General features: G+C 40.1%; 2 protein-coding genes across 3 annotated transcripts in view; one reads left to right on the top strand and one right to left on the bottom strand.

The window, feature by feature from the left end:
- tbcb (tubulin folding cofactor B) lies at positions 1–4,427 on the top strand. Its single transcript, XM_079465403.1, has 8 exons — positions 1–225; positions 394–574; positions 989–1,132; positions 1,282–1,378; positions 1,934–2,125; positions 2,438–2,510; positions 2,634–4,240; positions 4,318–4,427. The coding sequence occupies exons 2-7, from the start codon at positions 455–457 to the stop codon at positions 2,746–2,748; spliced, it is 741 nt and encodes a 246-aa protein (XP_079321529.1). The 5' UTR covers positions 1–225; positions 394–454; the 3' UTR covers positions 2,749–4,240; positions 4,318–4,427.
- Positions 4,320–20,348, bottom strand: part of yap1 (Yes1 associated transcriptional regulator) — a 25,507-nt gene continuing 9,478 nt past the window's right edge. Inside the window, exons 3-8 of one of the 2 annotated variants that reach the window (XM_079465401.1) lie at positions 16,352–16,470; positions 15,719–15,832; positions 9,098–9,270; positions 8,171–8,304; positions 7,085–7,197; positions 4,320–6,992 (exon numbers count right to left, since the gene is read on the bottom strand). In XM_079465401.1, coding sequence (XP_079321527.1) covers positions 6,754–6,992; positions 7,085–7,197; positions 8,171–8,304; positions 9,098–9,270; positions 15,719–15,832; positions 16,352–16,470 — 892 coding nt within the window. In that variant the 3' untranslated portion in view covers positions 4,320–6,753. The remainder of the gene's footprint in view (positions 6,993–7,084; positions 7,198–8,170; positions 8,305–9,097; positions 9,271–15,718; positions 15,833–16,351; positions 16,471–20,348) is intronic. The other variant, XM_079465402.1, reaches the window with a different exon arrangement.

A 20,348-nucleotide genomic window follows, 5' to 3' on the forward strand; every position in this document is an offset into this window, starting at 1 on the left:
AAGGCCCAGCCCAATAGACGATTTCTATTGGCTCAGACGTGAATATGGGTGGGCAGAATCTTCCAGAACCCAGTGGTGTGGTATCAGACGGAAGTTGGTTTTGCACGATTTTGCCGTTTTTATTGTGAACGCGGACATTGAAAATAGCGGATCACAGTAAACCGACGAGAGCTGAAAGAGCAAAGAGCAAACAGCTGACTGCATCGACTAAAGAAGTCTAGCCACGTGAGTTCATCATACTTAGTTACCTATTAGCCTTAGCAACCAGCTAGATATTAAACCTTTAGCGAATCGTAACGTTAGATTTCCGCTTTTAGAAATAAGACAAGACGATGTTAACGCACGTATGCATGTTGTTGCGTAAATACACCAAGTTCAGCATTTTATTTTCAGCTGGACGGCAACGACCAGCAGTATCAGAGTTCGATCAGCCGCTTTGCTTAGTAACGGGAAGATGGAGGCGAGCGTCACAGTCATCACCAACCCGACGGTCTCCGTGCGGGTCACCAGCACCGTCAGCTCCTTTGAGTCCAACCGGAGATTCAACCGAGGCATCACGATCGCAGAGTTTAAGGTGCAGCAAACCAGATCGTTCTTCATGTGTCACCGGTGTGATTCAGCCCATTATGTGTTGCACAAGTACTTTTGTATGCTGATTTAAAAATCCATTTGGTCAATGCGTTATTAGTAACTAAGCACACCATACTACCAATGTCTTGCATCTGGAACTCCAAGTTGCCAAATTCAGTGCGAACATACATTAAATGAAGTGTACGCATTCTGTACAGGGCAGATGTATTTGAGACATTTGTGAACCTTAGGGATAAGGTGGTAGTCAAACAGGTTTTGAGTATGTTTACTTTAACTACAGCTGAATGCCGATTCATTGCAGTATAATAGTAGCATTTTTGGGGCAGCTGTGACTATAAGCCGTTGTTATTCTCTGATCTATGACTCTAGTCTAATATCATGTATTTTTCTTTTAAAGAGTAAACTGGAGATGATTGTGGGTACCCCAGCAGCCTATATGGATCTTGAGCTGTACAATACTTCAGACAGGTTTTTACAGAAGCTCGAGAACAATGATGCCCTGCTTGGCTCCTATCCTGTAGATGATGACTGCAAAATACATGTGGGTTCTGTATGATACTCTTTGACACACAAAACAAACAATGCAACGAAATGAGAACGTTTTGATTGCAATACATTCCTCGGTCAAAAGGTAGTTGTATCACGTAGATGGATATTTTAAAATAAGCCACGTATTTGTTTTAATCGCAGGTGACAGACTGCAGTGGAACACAAAGTGGGGAGTTCACAGATGTATCCAAAGTGGATAAATTTGAGATTTCGGATGATGCCTACGAAAAAAGAACTGGTAAATACAACAACGTTGTTTATGATTTTTTTAAATGGAATTCTTTTTTGAGCATTTATACAAGAACGCACTCTATGACAGTATGGACCTTAGAGGTCCAGTCAGTAATATCTAGATGCAAGGTTGCGGATGGCAACCAACCCCTCACTCTACCCCTCCCTTTCGAAACACTGCGACAGCTGACAGAACATGGCGAATTACATGCAAGGGGACCCGTGGTTTATGTAGATAGAAATAGTTTATTCTAAGGTAATAAAAACGTAACGCTTTATTGTGTGAGCTCTTTATACAACTGGCAAGCTATGTATATAATATTGTATTTCTATCAATAGATCATCCCAAAAGTTACACACTGGACCTTTAAAGGATAAAACTATATTTTCATTCACACATTGTATAAATAATGTATAATTTGTTTGTCAGTGTCAACACACGAACCAACTTTAAATAAATAGCCCGAAAGTGCATTTTTTGTTTTACCAAGAGGAATGTCACGGTCCACTATAAAATGTTAGAAAAGCCAAAGGTCTCACTTTCCCAGTTTTCAATTGTCAGATTCGGTGCGGAATTTCAAGAAGAATATGAAGTTAGGACGATTTAATGAGGAAAGCATGGCTATGCAAGAAGAGGCTCTGGCTAAGAAAGAAGAGGAAGAGAAGGCAGCTGCTGAAGCTATTGCGGTTGGGAGCCGCTGTAAAACTCAAATTGCCGGGCAACCCACCAAGATTGGCACGGTTATGTATGTGGGTAAGCTTACCTCCGTTTTCATACCACACCTCTCACATTAAAGCTTGGTTTTTGCTGTTTGCATGACTTATTTTAGATGCCATCCACACGGAGACGTAACGCGTATCTGCGTTTCGTCCAGGTGGATCCGGCATTTTGGGAGCCTGTAACTGCTTTAATCACATCCACTGCTCTGATTTACCACACAGATCTTAATGATATGTGACATTGAGAATATTTATTTAAAATTTAAACCACTTTTGGTGGTGTGCACAACACTACACCATATTGGCCTGTTGTGACTTGGTCTCTGATTTATTGCTTTGTTTACAGGTACAACAGATTTCAAGCCAGGCTGTTGGGTAGGTGTGAAATACGATGAGCCACTTGGGAAGAATGATGGAAGGTAAGTGCAAGAACAAGTTATTTATGCTCATGCATAGGACTAATGTCACCCTTCCATGAACGTTTTGAGAACATCTAACTGCTAACATCTAGGCTTCAAATACAACTGTTTGTCTTGTTTTAGTGTGAATGGCAAACAATACTTTGAGTGTCAACCAAAATATGGCGCCTTCGTGAAGCCGCTCTCAGTATCCGTGGGCGATTTCCCTGAAGAGGATTATGGTTTGGATGAGATGTAAGACTCGCACGCCAGTCAAGGCATCGAAGAAAAGAACCTCGTTCTTTAAGAAGTTTGACTTCACGCAGTGAGAAATTGCTGCTGTAGTTAAAAGTTTTATGTGTCAATGCAGTTTTATTTTGCGCGAGTCTGGCAGAGATCAGCAATTTAATACCTTTAATTTCCTGAAGTCAAACTCAAGCAATGATATGAAACAACCTGCTATGTTATGGTGACTGGAAGTTACTAGCACGGTAAATGTGAAAACCTTAATCAGATTAATGGACCCAATATCAGCTAGATAAAAAAAAAACTGTGGAGTTCTTTGAAGCATTCACTGCATGTTGATTGTTTATTATTAAATTTCAGCCTCATTTTAATTAGACAAAAACAATTGACCACAACAACAGAAACTGTTCTTCACAGTCTGTGCACGCTGTATTTTGTTATCATCTCTGAACTAATGAAAACTTGTACATGCAGTGTATTACATGCTCATCCATCATTATTATGACTGTGTTTAGGGTCTCAGTCCTTCATTCTGTTAGGCACTTTAGCAGTTAGCTAAATGGATAATATTGTGGCCTGAGTTTTTCATAGTTTTGTATTCTCAGTGTGAATGATCCTTGCAGGTGAACACAGGCACATAAGCATTTTGATGCATGTCAAATTCATGTTTAGCAGAAACCGTCTCTGTTTCAAATAAGTAAATGTGCCAACTTTGGACATCTCTTGAACGGCCTTAATTTGCAGCAAAAAATACAGCCTCTGTTGCTCTGAAAGACACAGTACATACCTTGACTTTACATTGGTTTGCAAATTTAACAGTAATCTATGTAATGTAAAAGTCTAAATGTTTGACACTAGACCGTAAGCAAACACTGATGGTTGAATTTAATTCAGTAAAAAGGAAGAAAATAGTTGCCTAGTGTTTTTTTGTGTGTTGGTCACAATACAGATTTTTACTCCGCACAGACCATTTTGAGATTTCCATATACAATCAAAACGTTGTTTTTGTTACATTTTATTGCTCTTTTTTCACTATGATTTTTCCTTAAATAAAAGAAACATGGTAACAGGATTTTTGTAAACGTATTACAATTCTGTTTTTAGAGTTTGGCTTTGCAAAAAATAAAGACAAAGTAAAAAAAAAAGTTTGTCTCGCCTGTGCTGTACAAAGTTGCCATACCCATCATTACAGCTGGATACGAGTGTTTAATTTCTCTTAAGAATGCGATTAACAAATTTTTCCAGTTAAAGAACATTTGAAGCCGAAACTCTTTTGAGTTTTCCTCGTCACACCACTGTTGTTTGGGACTGCTGGACTGAATGGGCTTCATACACAATGAAAATGAATTGCTGTTTGCGTTTACTTTCATTAACTTCTGTCTGCTTTTCTCGACAAAGCAAGTGTATTTTAGGTAAGGTAGGTTATTGCTAAGTACTATTGTATAACTGACTCGCAAAAGCCTCCATTGTGCATACGAGTCTGTGTAACGTTTTTAATATGCACAGTTTAAAAATTTGGGAGTGAAACATTATACGGGTTGGGCTTGACATCTTCGGCTGACGTAATTAAGCGCTGGTCCAGAAGAAGCATAACCTAGTGTTTATTTGTCGAGATACAATACATTGTGTGATATACTGTATGTTTAATTAAAAATGCATAAACAGTATTTACCAAAGTATATACTTTATTCCAGGCCAATTTCAAAGTAATATGTAAAGAGATACAATGTAACAGAACATAAGGTTCTAAGGTACATGCACATACATTGATTAAAAAAAGAGATCATAATAAATGGATTTAAATTCATTCTGGGTGCATTTAAAGAACTCTAAATACCAATCCATTAACTTGTGTGATTAGTACTACCACTACACAAAAAATAAACAGTTACTATATATTCTGAACAGTTTCACACTAAGCAAGCATAAAATCATGTTTAAGTGAAGTACAAATTTGACACAATGTTCTATTAACGTGCAATACCAGCACTGTACCAACAGTTCATAAAACATTTTGTTGCATTGCTCTCAGACATTTTTTTCTCACCAGTCTGCCATCAATACTATGTTTGCAAAAATAGATATTTCTTTTAGCTTGTCTTTTTTTCCTTTATTTTCTCTAGAATGTCTAAATTCGATCAAAATTTGACCATAACATTTTTCATACTGAGGCAATTGAGTTATAGACCTTGATGGTGTATTCACCCCAACAGACCACAGAATATCATAATCATAAATCTTCACCTTTAAAAAAATACATGTAAAATACATTGAGGATATGGGCCAGTTGAGCTAACATTGTAGTGTCAAGGTCTTGTAAACATGAGGAAATATTCATATTGTACTGTATGCAAATCATCAAACTAACAAGTCCCTGTAGTGTTCGATTACTGTGAAATAATGTAAACCATGTAACAAAAAGGCCGCTCTCGGTAACCTGTTCATAGTGTCTTTAGTTATAACAGCATACGAGGATCTGTCAAATCATGCTTCATTAGAAATACCCTCACAAAATCATTTAGACCATTTCCCATTAGCTTATGCCTTATGTGTACACAAAAGTATGATAAATTACGTTCATTGCCCTTTCATTTCGAGAGAAAACAATCTATTAACAACAGTCTTTGGAAGCCTCGTTGAGAAAAATCCTGGCAGAAATCATGACTGATTGTTTCCTTGAAGTCTATCATTCATATCCACCGTTGCCAAATCATGTTCACGCTAACAGCTAACCCTCAAGACATGCTCATCCAGCCATCTAAAACTTATCAGAACCTTCCATCCTGCCCCATATCTGTCTCAGCAACAACCTCAACTGGCACTGATCTCATATGAGAGATGTTTATTCAAAGGCATTGTTATTTAAGAGTTGATCAAAGTGCCCTTTAATATTTTGTTCTTTGTTTTTTGCTGAGATACTGTCACTAAAAACAGTATGCAAGAACATATACTAAAATCAGAAGCTAAAAATAGATATCGGCTTTAAAAAACAGACTTCCATCTAATGATCATCTGTGATTACAATGAAGCAGAAATGATAGTCAATCTATTCAGTGTCTTCAGTAAAATGTTGTACTAAAAAGGCAGCTCGGTTAACATCGATTAAAACGAAAGCAAAAAGAAATTTGTTCTTTGATCACATATGAATGCCATAACCCTCAAGAAACAGATTCAGGCTTAAATAAAACTGACACACAAAAGACTAGGGTTCTTCAAAAATAAACCCTACTTCCAGACATAATTTCATTTTCATAAAACCTTTCAAGAAAAACCTTGATTAATGAAACAAGTAAAAACAAAAAGGGTTTGATCTATGATAAATGAATGTAAAATGACAGGATCTTTTCTCTGAGAAACACGACAGAAGGCACTTGATTAGATACAAGTTTCTAGTGTAATATTGCTGGCACAGCCAAGCAGCAGTATTTGTTTTATCAAAGCGACACGTTGAAACCTTTCGATTTAAACCTTTCAATCAATAAACCGCAAATCCGACGACGACCTCCTCATGAGTGTTTATTTTGGTTTCTCTGATTCGCGCGTGCGAGCTGAGATCAAGGTTGTGGTGAGATGCACTTTACAGTCACAGGAGAATGTGGTGGTCGATTCAAGGGTTAGTCTGAGCCTCTTGGCTCTGTTCGCACGGCGAGGAGTTCCCGAGGGTGAAGGACACGAAGTCGTATCCACCAGACACACAATGACAGGCCGTCGTATAGCACGGCCATGATAAGGATTTGGGTGAATACTTGTCTGTTCATGGCCCAGCCTTGAGGATGCAGACACAAAAAAGACGCGAGAAATAAAAAGCACAAAGGACGTAAGGTTAAAAAACCCTCTGCTTTCAAAACCGGCCAAAGGTAGTGAAAGGAAGATAAGAAAAGGAAATAAAAACCATGTTACATGTCCAGGTGAAATGTCTTTTCTTTTCAACTCGACGCATCTACACATCCTTCACAGATTGGACTAGGCAGCAGTTCAGCATGTTGGAAGAGAAGGCGTAGTGCTGGCTTCAGATGCTCTATAACCAGGTCAGAAAGTTTTCCTTGTCAATCTTGGTAGCCGCGAGCACGGACTCCATGTCGTTGAGGATGTCGGAGCTCAAGGCTTCCTGGAGGCTGGGCATCAGCTCTTCACCCTCTACCGCCATGCTCTCGCTCTCCAGGGTGCCCAGGTCCACATCTGTGCCCGGGATGGCATCCAGGTAGTCAGGGAAACGGCTGGGCTGTGTTGCCATGGAGACAGGGCCAAGGCTATCGCCTAAGAGCGAGAGATTGGATTGGTCAGTTTGTCATACATCTACATTAAAGTGTTTAGTGATGGTGTGCATGGCATCTTGTGTAGCGCTGTACCTGTTTCCATCTCATCCACACTGTTGAGGAAGTCGTCTGGGGTGCGGGGGACGCTGTAACTGCTCATGCTCAGGCCGCTGTCTGTGCTCTCATCTCTGGAGTGATATGTCCCGCTGCAGAGAGAAAGACCATGGACAACATTAATTTTGATAATGCCAAGACACAGCATACCATCATTGTCCATTGAAATCTTGCACGTCCGCTACTGTTTTTACGATAAAACGCTGTATTATTTTTAATAATCAAAAAGTCAAGAAAACTGGACATAAAAGGTTTCTTTTCTAGAAGTGTTTAAAATGAACCAAGGATGCATTTGCCAGAGAAAACAGCAAGCTTTTATCAACAGAAAGCCTGAACACTATGAATAATGAGCATAGGACACTGCACAATATCCATAATATTATTTTATGTTATTGTATTATTTTGAATTCCTTACTATTCTCCTATATGCAAAACAGCAATAATAATAATAATAATACGTAAAAACTGAAATGAAGTATTTTTTCTTGTATTGTTGGCAGTGGCCTGCTTTGAACGGCCTTTGAGAGTCACTGTAAAAGGTGTTGTTTTGCTGGTGGTCTGAGAAAAGCTTTCTATAAATAGCAGCCAGCCAGTTGAGCACATTGAGCTGGAATAAAGAGACCAGAGGACATGCTACAGTGAAGGAAAATACAGCACGTTTCTTCTAATTAAGAGAATGAACTGTGCCTTCAGTACATGAGAATTTCTGGATGAATGAGCTCTTTGTAAGCGCAGCGTGAGGGGGGCGGCCTTGGCTAAGACTACATATTCTCATGGGCTGCCTTGTTATTCACATCAAACCCTTATCTGCTCATGATGTAGGAGGAGAGGGTCTCCTGTCATAGACTGCCACTGGGTGTCGCATTTCTCTCAAAAGCAACTTTACCATGATGACAACGTTGAGACATCCGTCCACCAGAGGTCACAGATGAGCCCCATGTAACAACAGAAGGATTGCCCTTATGGTGCTTTGACTGGCAATTACAACCACGTGCAAAAGTAAAAGTGATTTTTTTTCCTTGTGTTCATTGTGTTTACAGTTTTGTGTTTGGATGTCTCTTTTACCTGTTCAGGAAAGGGTCAGAGCTGTTGGTGGTCATGTTGCGTGCGTCCTGGCCCATGCCGGGTGAGGAGACGGGGTTCTGGGTGCCCCCATCCTGCTCCATGCTGGTAGGCAGCTGGTTTCTCAGCGCGAGCTCCTGTACACAGAATTTGAAGCGTCACATTTTTTCCATGTAGGTTTGTTTAATGAAGTGGTCGCAATGGGTTTTCTTAAATTTAGATTACAATGGAAGCTTACACTATATTGATCGTTCCAAGTACGGCGACGAGAGCAAGCGCATATTTCCATTGAATAAAAAGGACAGAACAAACTATACAGGTTTGACTCAAAACGTTACATGAAAGAAACTTCACCTACAAGTTTCCTTAAGTTTCATGTATCACCTTCTTCAGGGAAATACAAGCCCTGCCCATCCAACAAGTCCTGAGTGACTAATCTGGTTATCATTTGTCAGAAGATTGTGCAAGATTGTCTGTAAACATCCTCTATTATTTTACAACCTCGGCTCAAACGGGCGGTTCGCAGAGACTCGCACATTATCTAGCAGAGGTGTGGGTTTATTGCCTGTCATTTAGGGGAGAGCGGAGGGTCAGATCTTCGATTTTATTACAGACTTCCTATGACCAATTGAAACTGACACAGCCGCTGGTGATTAACAGATAACAAGACAATAAGAAGAGTTCATCTGATTTGATTTACCCTAAAGAACACCAAAAAACTGGCCGGTTCTTGTCATCACGACACTGTCTATAAAAGTGGCCTTGTGCCAATAATCAAAAGTATGGCAAAACAACTGGCACAATTAAACACGGTACACTGCAAACAGAAATACATCTCACAAACATTAGTTTTAAATACACTGGGTTCAGACTCTGTGCGTGCGCTCGTCGAGCATGTGAGGACTGAATGTTCTGACAGGTGTGTCTGACCTGTGGTCTCTGCCGAAGGAGCTCCTGCTTGAGTCTCAGTCTCTCTTTTTCCATCTGGATCTGCTGCAGTCTGATCTGGTTATTTCCACCCATCACTCCGCTCTGTGGGCTGGAGGGCAACTGGGAGCCTTGCTTTACCGGAGCACTCTGGGAAATCCGCTGCTGATTCAAAGCTATAAGGGCACAGAAGGAATCACTGTTAGCGTGCTTTGTTGCCATCTAATTTCTGCCAATTAAAATCAAGCTTTTTGTCAAACGATTAATCGTGAATAATCGCAGCCAGATTAAAAGTTTGTGTTTACATAATATATGTCTGTGTTCTGTGTATATTCATTTTGTATTTATAAACGCATATACATGCATGCAAATATTTAAGAAAAATATCAATATCACTAAGCATTTATAAATAATTAAAATTTTTTGTAAATATACAAATAGTTCCTACATATGTATACATTCCTACATGTATGCATACATATTACACATATGTAACATGCACAATACGCGGATATACGGTATATTATGTAAACACAAATGTTTGTTCTGGATGCCATTAATCTAAATTTACCATTTATGGATGCAAGCTATTTAAAAGTAAGACTGAAGATTCTTGAGAGAATAACTTTATAAAGTAAAAAGGAAATGTGGATGAAGTATCAACAGAATGAAAAGTTCCTCACGGGGGTAGAAATAATACTGTCAGTATTATGTCTAATAGACCGCAGTTTCTTACACATAAATATGGTGAAAATGATAGAAAAAGTGAGTTTAGTTAAATGTGTAAGAATTAAAATGTTATATTGCGCATATATATATATATATATATATAAAACGGCAGATTCATAACAGACCACAGATAACAGATCAATAAAATATTTTAATATCAAAGTTGCAAAAGTAAAGGTCCATGAAATGCAAATGTTAGCATTGTAAGTCACAGGTTAAATCCCACGGAACGCACGTTCTGATAAAAATGTGTTACTTAAAATGAACCGCCACTCAAGTTTCAATAAAAGCGTCTGCCAAATGCATAAATGTTAAACATCAGTGAGGGTGTAGCAGCATGACGATAAACCCAATGAAAAGAGCTTATCAATGCAAGTGAAAAGGAATCATGTGTATCGCCACAGACTCCAATAAAAGAAACAAATGTTAGAGACTACTGGAGGCGGGGTGTTACAGTAATTGAGCCAATGAAAACTGCTGTTTACTTATGCACTGGGGCCACCAGTGACAACAAAGCTGCGATGGTGCCGCGTTGTCATGCGCGAGGGAGCCCCGTCTTTCCCGCTTATCCTCATCACCATTCAATCACAGTGTGTTTACTTTACCTCAGGCCTGAATGAGTCTCTGCTCTCCTCTCACCATGGGAATCAGATCAGAGACTCACCACGCCTCTCTCTCTCTCACACACACACACACACACACCACAAACACCCTCCCCCACACTGCCCGAGGTGTGGAAGAGTGTGTGGGAATGTATACGAGTGCTAGTGGGGGAGTGTGTGTGTTTGTTTCTCTTTAAGACCCTTATCTTGCATAGATATGGGTCTATTGAAGCCAAATGACGGATTTGGTAGAGAAGTAATGGCTGAACTCTGGGCAGAAGTGACCGGTTGGTACAGGCTGATATGTAGCAGCAGGATTTGTTGCATCTTACGTCTCAACCATCATGATCTACTCCATGATTTTCACTTCAAAACAACCAGAAAACTAACAGCGACTGTCACGTCTGGATTTCCTCGACTAGTCTGTACTTGACTGTTGGAGTATCTCGCTTGGGAAACTCCACACCACAGCAAAAGAACACATAAACAAAAAAAGTCTTATCCACATGGCAGAATGACTTAAGTGTTGCATAAGTGTTGCAGAACTGCAAGTTCGTGCCATGGATGTGTTCTCCCTTGAACCATCAGGTGGAGAAGGAAATGTGCCAGAGGAATACAATTAAAGAGATAAAGAACACATTGACGTAGTTTGCCCTGTTGTCTTTTACCCACTGCCGTTGGAACATGAGCATCCAGCAATAACAGTCTTTATCAGACCATCTCACAACTCTGCCAGTCGGCAGCGCTTCACCAGTCTTTACAGTGTGTTGGGAAACTTCTAGGAGTGCTCTCAGAAGACCCTGCGCCATGAACCCGAAGACTTTGTCAATATTTGCAGGCTGACGACTGAACACGTTTGTTCTCTGAAACACGCTTGGCTGAGTTTCCAGCTAGTAGATAAGCCCGGAGGAGACAAGGAAGGAGAGCTAATCTGAGTCTGAAAGTAAAGCTGCTCTATCCTATCATACACAAACCTCAGCAGGTCACACAAAAGAAAGCAGCGTTGTCGGAAGCTGGTGTGAGGAGATTCAGCTGTCTGACTAGAAAACCAGCTAAAAGCAAGATCGCAGTCATATCACTCGTGAAAGCACAGGACAGTATTACAAAAAACAAGATAAAGGCTCGGCGAGTTAGCACATTTTTGGTGACTGTTAGCAGCATGAACTATTAAAGTTACTATGAAATAATAATTCATATTTTTTCAAGAAAATTCACGAAAAATGTTAATCATGTCAAAATAAAAGAAAATCCCATCCCTTTCAAAACTAATCTCTCTTTTGCATGACGTATGTCTCGGCCTGAGGGCGGGACCATACTGACTAAACAATGGCTTCAACCAATCCAATCAATTACTTAAAGGTTCAAATCAAGCCCCGCCCTATATTTTTCTCAATCCAAAAGTCATTACACTCAGATAACTTCACAATTCGGAAGACAACACAATTGCAACTTCTGTTTTGTGACGATTGTTACTGCTCATACTAGAGTAAAAAAAACCTTGTTAGGAATAGGTGTGCTATTTAACTTCTCAACATATCTTTGGCTTTTTTGGTAGAAATAAATGAAATTCAGTTATCAAACAAGTACATAAGATTTCGGCGTCTATTTGGGCTGCACGATACATTGAAAATAAACCGTCGTCTGTATTTTTTTGAGTAGTTTGTTGCATCTGAAAGCCAGTGGGCGCTCTCACGCAGAAACTCCAAAAATACACAGCAGAAGAAGTAGTTCAGTTTGCCACTATCAGATTTCGACCCACATAAAGATAAGTCTGCACAGTAACGTCTACATTTATGGTATAAACAAAGATGAAGACACGGAGACAAAAATTATAATCTGCATCTTTAAAAATGGGTCACACTGAAGGAGGGACCTCTTGAGGTACATATACGAATAAGAACATCATAAAGACTTCTGCTCAAGTAAGCAATCACCTAGCAACCACCTGGAACTTTCTAGCAACCGTCAAGAAATGCCCTAGCAACCACATAGCATCGGCCTGACGAAACCCACCACATTCTAGCATTATGATGGCTAGTTTAGCTTCACTCCTTTCATCAGAAACTGAGAATTCAACCTATTTAAGCATAATTCATTTTAAGCATAACGAATGAAAAGTCAACTCTCGAAATGAATTTATCCCATTTCCCAATAAGGCAGCTATAGAGTGTTTATGCCCAAGAGTGTGCGAGTCAGGGTTAGCTCAAAGCTTTGGAAAAGACGAGTGCTTCACAAGAGTGTGACATCACTCTGCGCTTGCCAACAAGGTGCCAACTCCAGCACTTAAGTGCTTTGACAATCCATGTGGATAAAACGGGCTGCAGCACATGACCGATAACCAAACGTTCCACTTGGCCCACCACTGAGTCTTCCAAGTTAAAGAGACAGTTCACACAAACATAAGCACAAATAAAATTTTTTATCTTTTTTCTTTAAAGAACTTGAGTGATTGCTTGTGTTGTCTGCAGGGCCTGATGAAGTGCGAGGGTTGGCGTCTCTGACCAGACTTTTCAGGAAATTGCTCACCGTTGCGTGTTCACTTCTTACCAAACCCTCTACGTGTTAAGAGGAAGGCACAAGTTTATCCTGTGGCCTTTCTTCCTTTTCTTCTATTCCTCCCTTTATTTTTTCCTCGTCCCTTCCCCCTCTCTTGCCCTGCCTCTGCCTGCCCCCTTTCCTCTCTCTCTCTCTCTCTCTCTCTAACATAGGTCTCTTTGACTGAAAAGGTCTGGAACAGATTAGGAGCAGAGCTGCAGCATCGAGAGGCCTGGCACCGACTCAAGTCTGTCTAGATGTGCAGCTGAGAACAGTTCTGCCTGCGCTGGGCCTCATGCGGGGTGGGAAGGGGGGTTTAGAGAGAATGGCCAGACTTTAGTTCTCAGTTAAAGGAGTACAGTCCTATTCTAGCCCTCCTCAAATTACTCCGCTGTCGCCATTGTCAATGAGTGGAGACCTAGACTGGATAGAGCTTTAAAGTGAATGTCAGGTTATTGATGTGGTGTTTGCTTTAAACCGTTCGATAGTTTCAAACTGCGATAGTTTTGAGTACAACAATAACTTTCTTTTAAGTTAGCAAACTAACTGTCTAGTCACAGCAGCAAGATCTTTTCCAAAGGTCTGCAGTTTGAAGATGCAGATGAGAGGAGATGGATAAAAACAACAGAGCCCGTAAAGAAATGCAGACACAAGCAGTTACATAAAACCACATGGGAACGCCCAAACATTCAGAACTTGCGGCAAAGAACGAGTTAACCACGTCTCTCTCTCACTGCTCTCCCCCTCACATTACGTCTGTAATTCAGGGGCCCACCAAGCTTGTCCGCTGAACACTTATAAATCTTCAAAGGGCTTCACCCACCAGAGCCGACCCCCCCGCCCCTGCTCTCTCCCTCTCTCTCTCTCGCCTTCTTTAGTCTTTCAGACTTTTTACTACTTACTCCACAACCGCTATTGTGTTTTTCCTGTACCTTTCATAAACATCATCTCCGAGGATTCAGACAGCGAGCACAAATGTACTTGTTGATACATGTAGGAAACAGATAGAGGCTCCCAAAGGAACACCGTTTGAGAAGAAGGGAAAGCACCTCGAGCACGAGTAACTCAAAGTGACATGAGCAGAAGCCTTCAAGTCTTTTGTGAACGTGGATTAAAGAGGGGTAGAAGTGGATGAACGTCCCAATCTGACAACCTTTCTGCAGACCGTTTGACAGCACTAAAGATTATAAGATCAACGTGACTCTTTCACTAGTCAGGTGCAGTTCATTGCCTGTGCTTTTGGATTATGAGTTCATATCCGAAAGGGGGTACGGGGGCAGCGTAATCAGATTCGGTTTGCGCTAGTTTGTGAATGTGTGTGTGTTCGAGTGAGTAAAAAGGGATCACATAGCAAAGTCCTGACTGAGTGTGGAGCAGTTTTGGCTAACCTCAAGAATGAGTCACAGGAAGCGGGAACAGAGTGCCCCAAACACACGCGCACTCTCAATCACTTTCATACACACGCTATCAGACAGTAGCTATATGTCAGCCTGCCTGTAAAACACATCTTTTTTGTGATTTATTGGTTTTTACACATATTAATTCTACGTAAAGAACAATCTGTATACAAATATAACCTTAATATCTTTAATATAGGCTTATTGGTCAAAGACTCAACATAATGTTTAGTTTTCTGTGCAAAATAATAGCGAGAAAAAATCATTCATTTCAGTTATATCATTATTAAATGCATTAAGTAATATGAACTAACAATAAGCAATAGCGTTTTTCAGCATTTATTAATCTTTGTTAATGCTAGTACATATCAATACAATCATTCATGTTAGTTCATGGGGCATAAACTAATGTTAACAGTTACATCTTTAGATTAAAAAAATGTGTCATTATATTATTAGTAATATTTATGTAGTATTACATTTTATCTTATTAGTAAATGCTGACGATAACATAAATATTAATAAATGCTGTAGAAGTATTTCTCATTGTTAGTTCATGTTAACAAAAGCATTTACTAATGTTAACATACACAACATATACCCAACTTTGATGTTCCTAATCCCGTAATATGATTGAGACTTATGTCTGGATTTCAGGGTCACGTGTTGTAATTTACATTAAAACAATAAGCCATGACACTGATTTAAAGTGTTTTTACCACGTAAGGGACCTAAGAGTTTGGTAAACGGTTAACAAACCTTACTTTAGGTTGTTTACAGTTGCCAAGTAACATAGACACTTCTTTACATCTGTATGGAGTACCTCAGAGATGACGTATTTTCATAAGCAAACCCCGGAAGTGAGTAAGCATTTTAGCACTTCCGGTTCCATCGCCTCAAAGTTTATGGGTTTCTTGAACGGGTTTTTGTTAAATCACCACAAAACCTCCAAATATTTTCACGTTTTAATCAATGACATCAAAACACACCAGTTCTAACCCGCTTGTGATTTTTTAAACCTTTATGTTATAACACTTTTTCAAAACAGTGGTTACTAACAAGTCATCACACATATACATCTCACAAATAATGCAACATTGGCACAAATCTTTAAAAACATTGTTGGGGATTCATTCACGGAGTTATTACTTACCAGGGAACACGTTTTTAATTAAGTTTAGCGCCGCTAACTTCCGAGTTGGCCTACAAAAATATGTCATCTCTGAGGTGCTCTGTTGTCATAATGGCTGTGAACATGGCTCATCCAATCAAAATGTATAGTTGGAATCTGTTTTATAAAGTAGTATTAAAAATGCTGAGCTTTTCTCATTTGCTTTCGTCTTTAAGAATTTAGAGCTCACCAAAACGTGGGTCAAGTCGTGGGTCCAGCCAAGAGGTGGTTTTGTTTTTGTGATTGATGTAGTAGATCTCTCCTTCTGAGGTAATAGCTTGTTCCCAGCCATCAGGAAGAGGACCTGAGAGAGAACAGTCCAGCAAAGTGACTCTTCCAGTTTTGACTGAATTTAAACACATGGATTTCTTTACTTTTGAACAGAACCAATTAATTTTACGTACAGAATCTGAACATTTTCACCACAGAAACTTTGGGAAACACTGTGGAATTTGTGTTTGTTGTCTAAAGCATGACAATAGAATGACAGAGGGAACACCTTAAAATCTTGAACAAGACTGGTTTTGTTTGGTTCCTCTCAAACCGCCCAAAGGCTAAACCCAGGTCTGGACACCCAGGTCTTTATTGTGACTCCATGAGACCGACCAACAAGACGCTTCTAACCTAACCGACTGTCATTCATATGCATTCATTTGCATTTGTCTGTTTCATACGTCTGATAAGGTTTCTGCTTTTGCTCGGACAGAGGTGGAGTTGGGTGGGATGTAAACAGAGACCGCTACACCCGTGGAATTACCATGAGAATGCTGCGACTGTGAGTGTGGTTTCTAATACGTAACGAGTGTCTGGGATCGCTGCTGACCTGAGGCAGGGTTCATGATGTTCTGTTGCTGAACAGGCACTGGGCTGGCCGGAGCGGCCTGGTTCATCTGAAGGAGGGCCTTGCGAGGGTCCTGCCAGGTGGTTGTCTGGTCGTTGTGGCTATGAGGAGATAGAAAGGCACATGTAAGCATGGCATATAAAGTTAATTCTTGGTGAATGTTTTGGACACACTGACACATTTTATTTTTAAATTAACAAAGGTAGTTTTAAATTTAGCCTTTGTTTGCCATACCAAAAATTTCATGAAAGTAATATTAAGTTTACATTTGTTTGATCTCCAAATGACATGCTAACCAATGTTTATTTGTCTACCTAGACAGTATTTCTGTACCATAGGCATGTTTGCGTATTTAATTCAGTGCTGTCTGCTCTCTAGCTTTTCACACACGCACATTTATGTCTAAATAAAGCAAAGATCTACGCCAGCAAACATCAGCAAACGTACTTAATATAACACACCATTACACATTTGATTTTAACAGTGCTCGGCTGAAATACTCCTCCAGCAAATGAAACTTTACAAGATGTTTGTAATCATCAGAACCTGGTCGCCATTTCAATCCTTTTATCTGCAAGCAGGTACCAAACATCTCCAAAGCCTTCTGCAAACTGTGTGTAAATGATGGGCTGTCCTGTTACCAATGGCACTACACTTCATTAATTCTGCCCTGCTCACAAAAAATAGTCTCCATTTGGTAAACTTTATACTCTTACTAAGATCTGCTGATGTATTACAGTAATGGAGCCACTGCAGGGTGTGTGTCTAACTGTAGGTCACTAAATGAACTTTGACCTAGTTTACATGTGATTTGACTGTTATCGCTGGACCGAAAACTGAATCTTGTATCATTTGCACATGAAGTCAACTATTACTGTGTAAGGTCGGTGATGAACACGCGTATAACGAATAAACAAGACCAAAGAGAGAGACTGAAGCCAGACTAACACCGTTTGTTTATTCTGAATCTAAACAGACAGCGGGGTGGTAGGGTGAGCGGTGCCGTTTGACGCAGTGTTGTTTTTTTCTCCTTCACTGCAGTTTGCCACTTAAAGGTTAAGCAGTCTATCACATGTGGAGCTGGGATAAATACTGCCAGAGAACTGAGGCCCTAGTGAGGATTTAATCCCAACAAACAGAAAGAGACACATTTGCCTTGAGCTATGAAAAAACTAAATAAATGAGAAAAATATTCAAAAAGGTAATACTTCTTTCATTTAGTTCCAAACTTGTATTACTTTTTTGGATCACCAAAAAGTTATTTATTTATGGCGGTGTTTTAAATTGAGTTATTAATAGCATTTTATTGAATTACATTTTATTAATTTTCAGTCTGTTCCTCACACATCAATAATATGAAATTTTTTAAATATTCATTAAAATATTACATTTGAAATATTGTGTCATGTGGAGCATTTCCTTAGGTTGACAGCTCCCGGGCTCTACCCACTTTCACTGTAGGGATGAGATCAGAGACATTCAAGTAAACTTGCTTGTGTTTCTCTGAAGAAAATAAGTCATACAGATTCAACACAAAATGAAGGCACGCAAATGAAAGAACTTTGGTTTGTATGTACCTTGTATGTCTAAATTCACTGTTTTTCAGGAAATGAAACATTTTTAAACGATACTGCATACTGTGGTGTCAAAGTTGACAATCACGTTTTCATATTTTGTATTGTTAGATATTGGCAAAAGCTAGTGGCAAACAAAATAATAATGATTTATGCCAAAAAAAATAAATCACAAAACTTGGAGATATGAGGTTTCAGAAGGACAGCAGCGATATTCCACTGCAAAAATCTCATCTGTTTCTTGACAGTTCTGTATGAAGGCACATTCTTGCATTATCTAATCTCACGCCTTCAAACCTGACAACTCCTCCCCGCTTCCTAAACACTCAAAGTTGCGATCTCTTTTTCTTCTCATTTGAGCAAATCTTTATAGGAAATGGTTCCAGCGTCCTGCACAAGCACGCAATTTACCAGCAGAGATTGGGATGGGGTGGGCAGCACAAAGACGCGTGTTTGGAGGTGACGCACATTTCAGGTCTGCAATCTAACTTGAATCAGGGCAAGACAGAACCAGTTTGGATTATGTGCTTAAGTTTTTAAACCAACATATTGCTGCAAGTAAAACCTTCAACACAAAACGTCCTAAAAACACAAGACGTCCCGTCTAATGAGACGGTTATGAAATGCTTCATACTGAAATGAACGCCACTCTCATGTCTTTTGATAGCAGTGTGGTGGCATTTCTAATGAAGACTTTGTCAGGGCTTGTTGCTCGATTAAGATGAAGAGCTAACACAGGAAAAGCCCTCTCTCTCTCTCTCTCTCTCTCTGTCTCTCTCTCTCTCTGTCTCTCTGTCTCTCTGTCTCTCTGTCTCTCTGTCTCTCTGTCTCTCTGGCGAGGGCCTGTACATTCAGGCAGGGTCAGTAGTGGGTCTCCTCCCAGGAGGTTTCTTTCTCTCTCTGCCTGTTTCAACACACTGAAGTGTCAGCCTCTTTAACAATCTGGCGCCAGTTTTACAAAGCTTTCACCTGCTGGACAAAGACTCAGACCAAGCTACGACCCAAAACCCTAAATGCTATTCACCCATTTCTTTTTACCCCGCTCTGCTGTCTTTGCCCATTTAAAAGGGGTTTTGTCGCCGAAAACGTATGAGATTTGCATGTGTTGAACTTTTTTGGGTGTCTTGACTAATGATAAGTCGACCAATACATTTTCGTCTGCTTGGCTCCTCATCTTTAAGCTGTTTTTCATACTTCATTTGTCATCATTATTTGATTTATTTGTTAAATAATGGCATCGTTGTGGTCAATGACCACCCTGCACTTACCGAACCATAATCTTGAACCGACAAAATACAGAATCAGACATTTTCAAACACTACTACAATGATAAACTCACGTGACCCCCTTCCTATCATAAACACAGCTCTATGTTTTTTCTTGTCGTCACTTTCTCTCCACCAATTAGTCACTATTCCGCCATCACTGCCTTATGAGAGAAGGAGGGAGTAAGAAAAACAAAGAGAGAAAGAGAGAAAGAGAGAGAGACTGACTCAGCACTTCACCACCCCCTCTCTCTAAGCTCCCTCTTGTTTATGCTTTACTGATCAAAGGAGCAGCCAAAAAACTGCCCCCTCTCCCACCCACCTACCAGTAAGCCACCCTACCCCCAACCCACACACACACTCCAGGAAACTGCCCGGGTCGCAGCAGACGAGGAACAGGGGGCCTCTTCAGGAGGGTCACGGGGCAGGGCCAAATGACCGCCAAACAAAAAAAGAAAGGCTGCGGAGGAAAAGAATAAGGGGAAAAACGAGCGCGGAAGCAATTCCTGTGAACTCTATTGGATGAGTGGTTTCGCTGTGGTCCTGTTACACTTTAGATCACCCCAGTCCTCCCCCTTCCTATGCTGCTGGAAACTATGACAGTGAGATGGGGGGGGGGGTGTACAGAGAGGGAGAGAGCAAGAGGCTGTGTGAATTAATTTTAATTGGAGCACAGGATGTAGAGTATGAAGATCTCCTCTTGGGTTTCAGTGAGGGCAGAAGCTGGCGCATTCACACAGGTGGGCTTTATTAGCCCCGAGTGTCCTGCTGGAGATGTTATAAAGGTGCTTGTTTTAAAATTAATAGGAGGAATTGGAACACCCAATGGGACGGCTCTGGTACAGGAAGTCCCACCTTTCAAATAAAACTTGGAACTGTCACTTTCATCGGCCATATGGGTAGATGTATACAAATGTCAAATTTAGGAAGAAAAACAAACTGATAGGACAGATGTCAGTGGTTTAAAAAACCACGTGAATTGTCACATCCATAACAGTAGTGATAAACAGAAACATTAAAATATAGTAACTATTTTATGTTTTTTGCGTAGCCATTCCTTCTCCATATGATGGGTAGTATTGCTTCTGGATTGTACATTTTAATTCACAGAAATCCTAAAAATGATGTCGTCTAAAAAAT

This window comes from Barbatula barbatula (assembly GCF_947034865.1).
Source record: "Barbatula barbatula genome assembly, chromosome: 10".
In the NCBI taxonomy this organism is placed as follows: domain Eukaryota; kingdom Metazoa; phylum Chordata; class Actinopteri; order Cypriniformes; family Nemacheilidae; genus Barbatula; species Barbatula barbatula.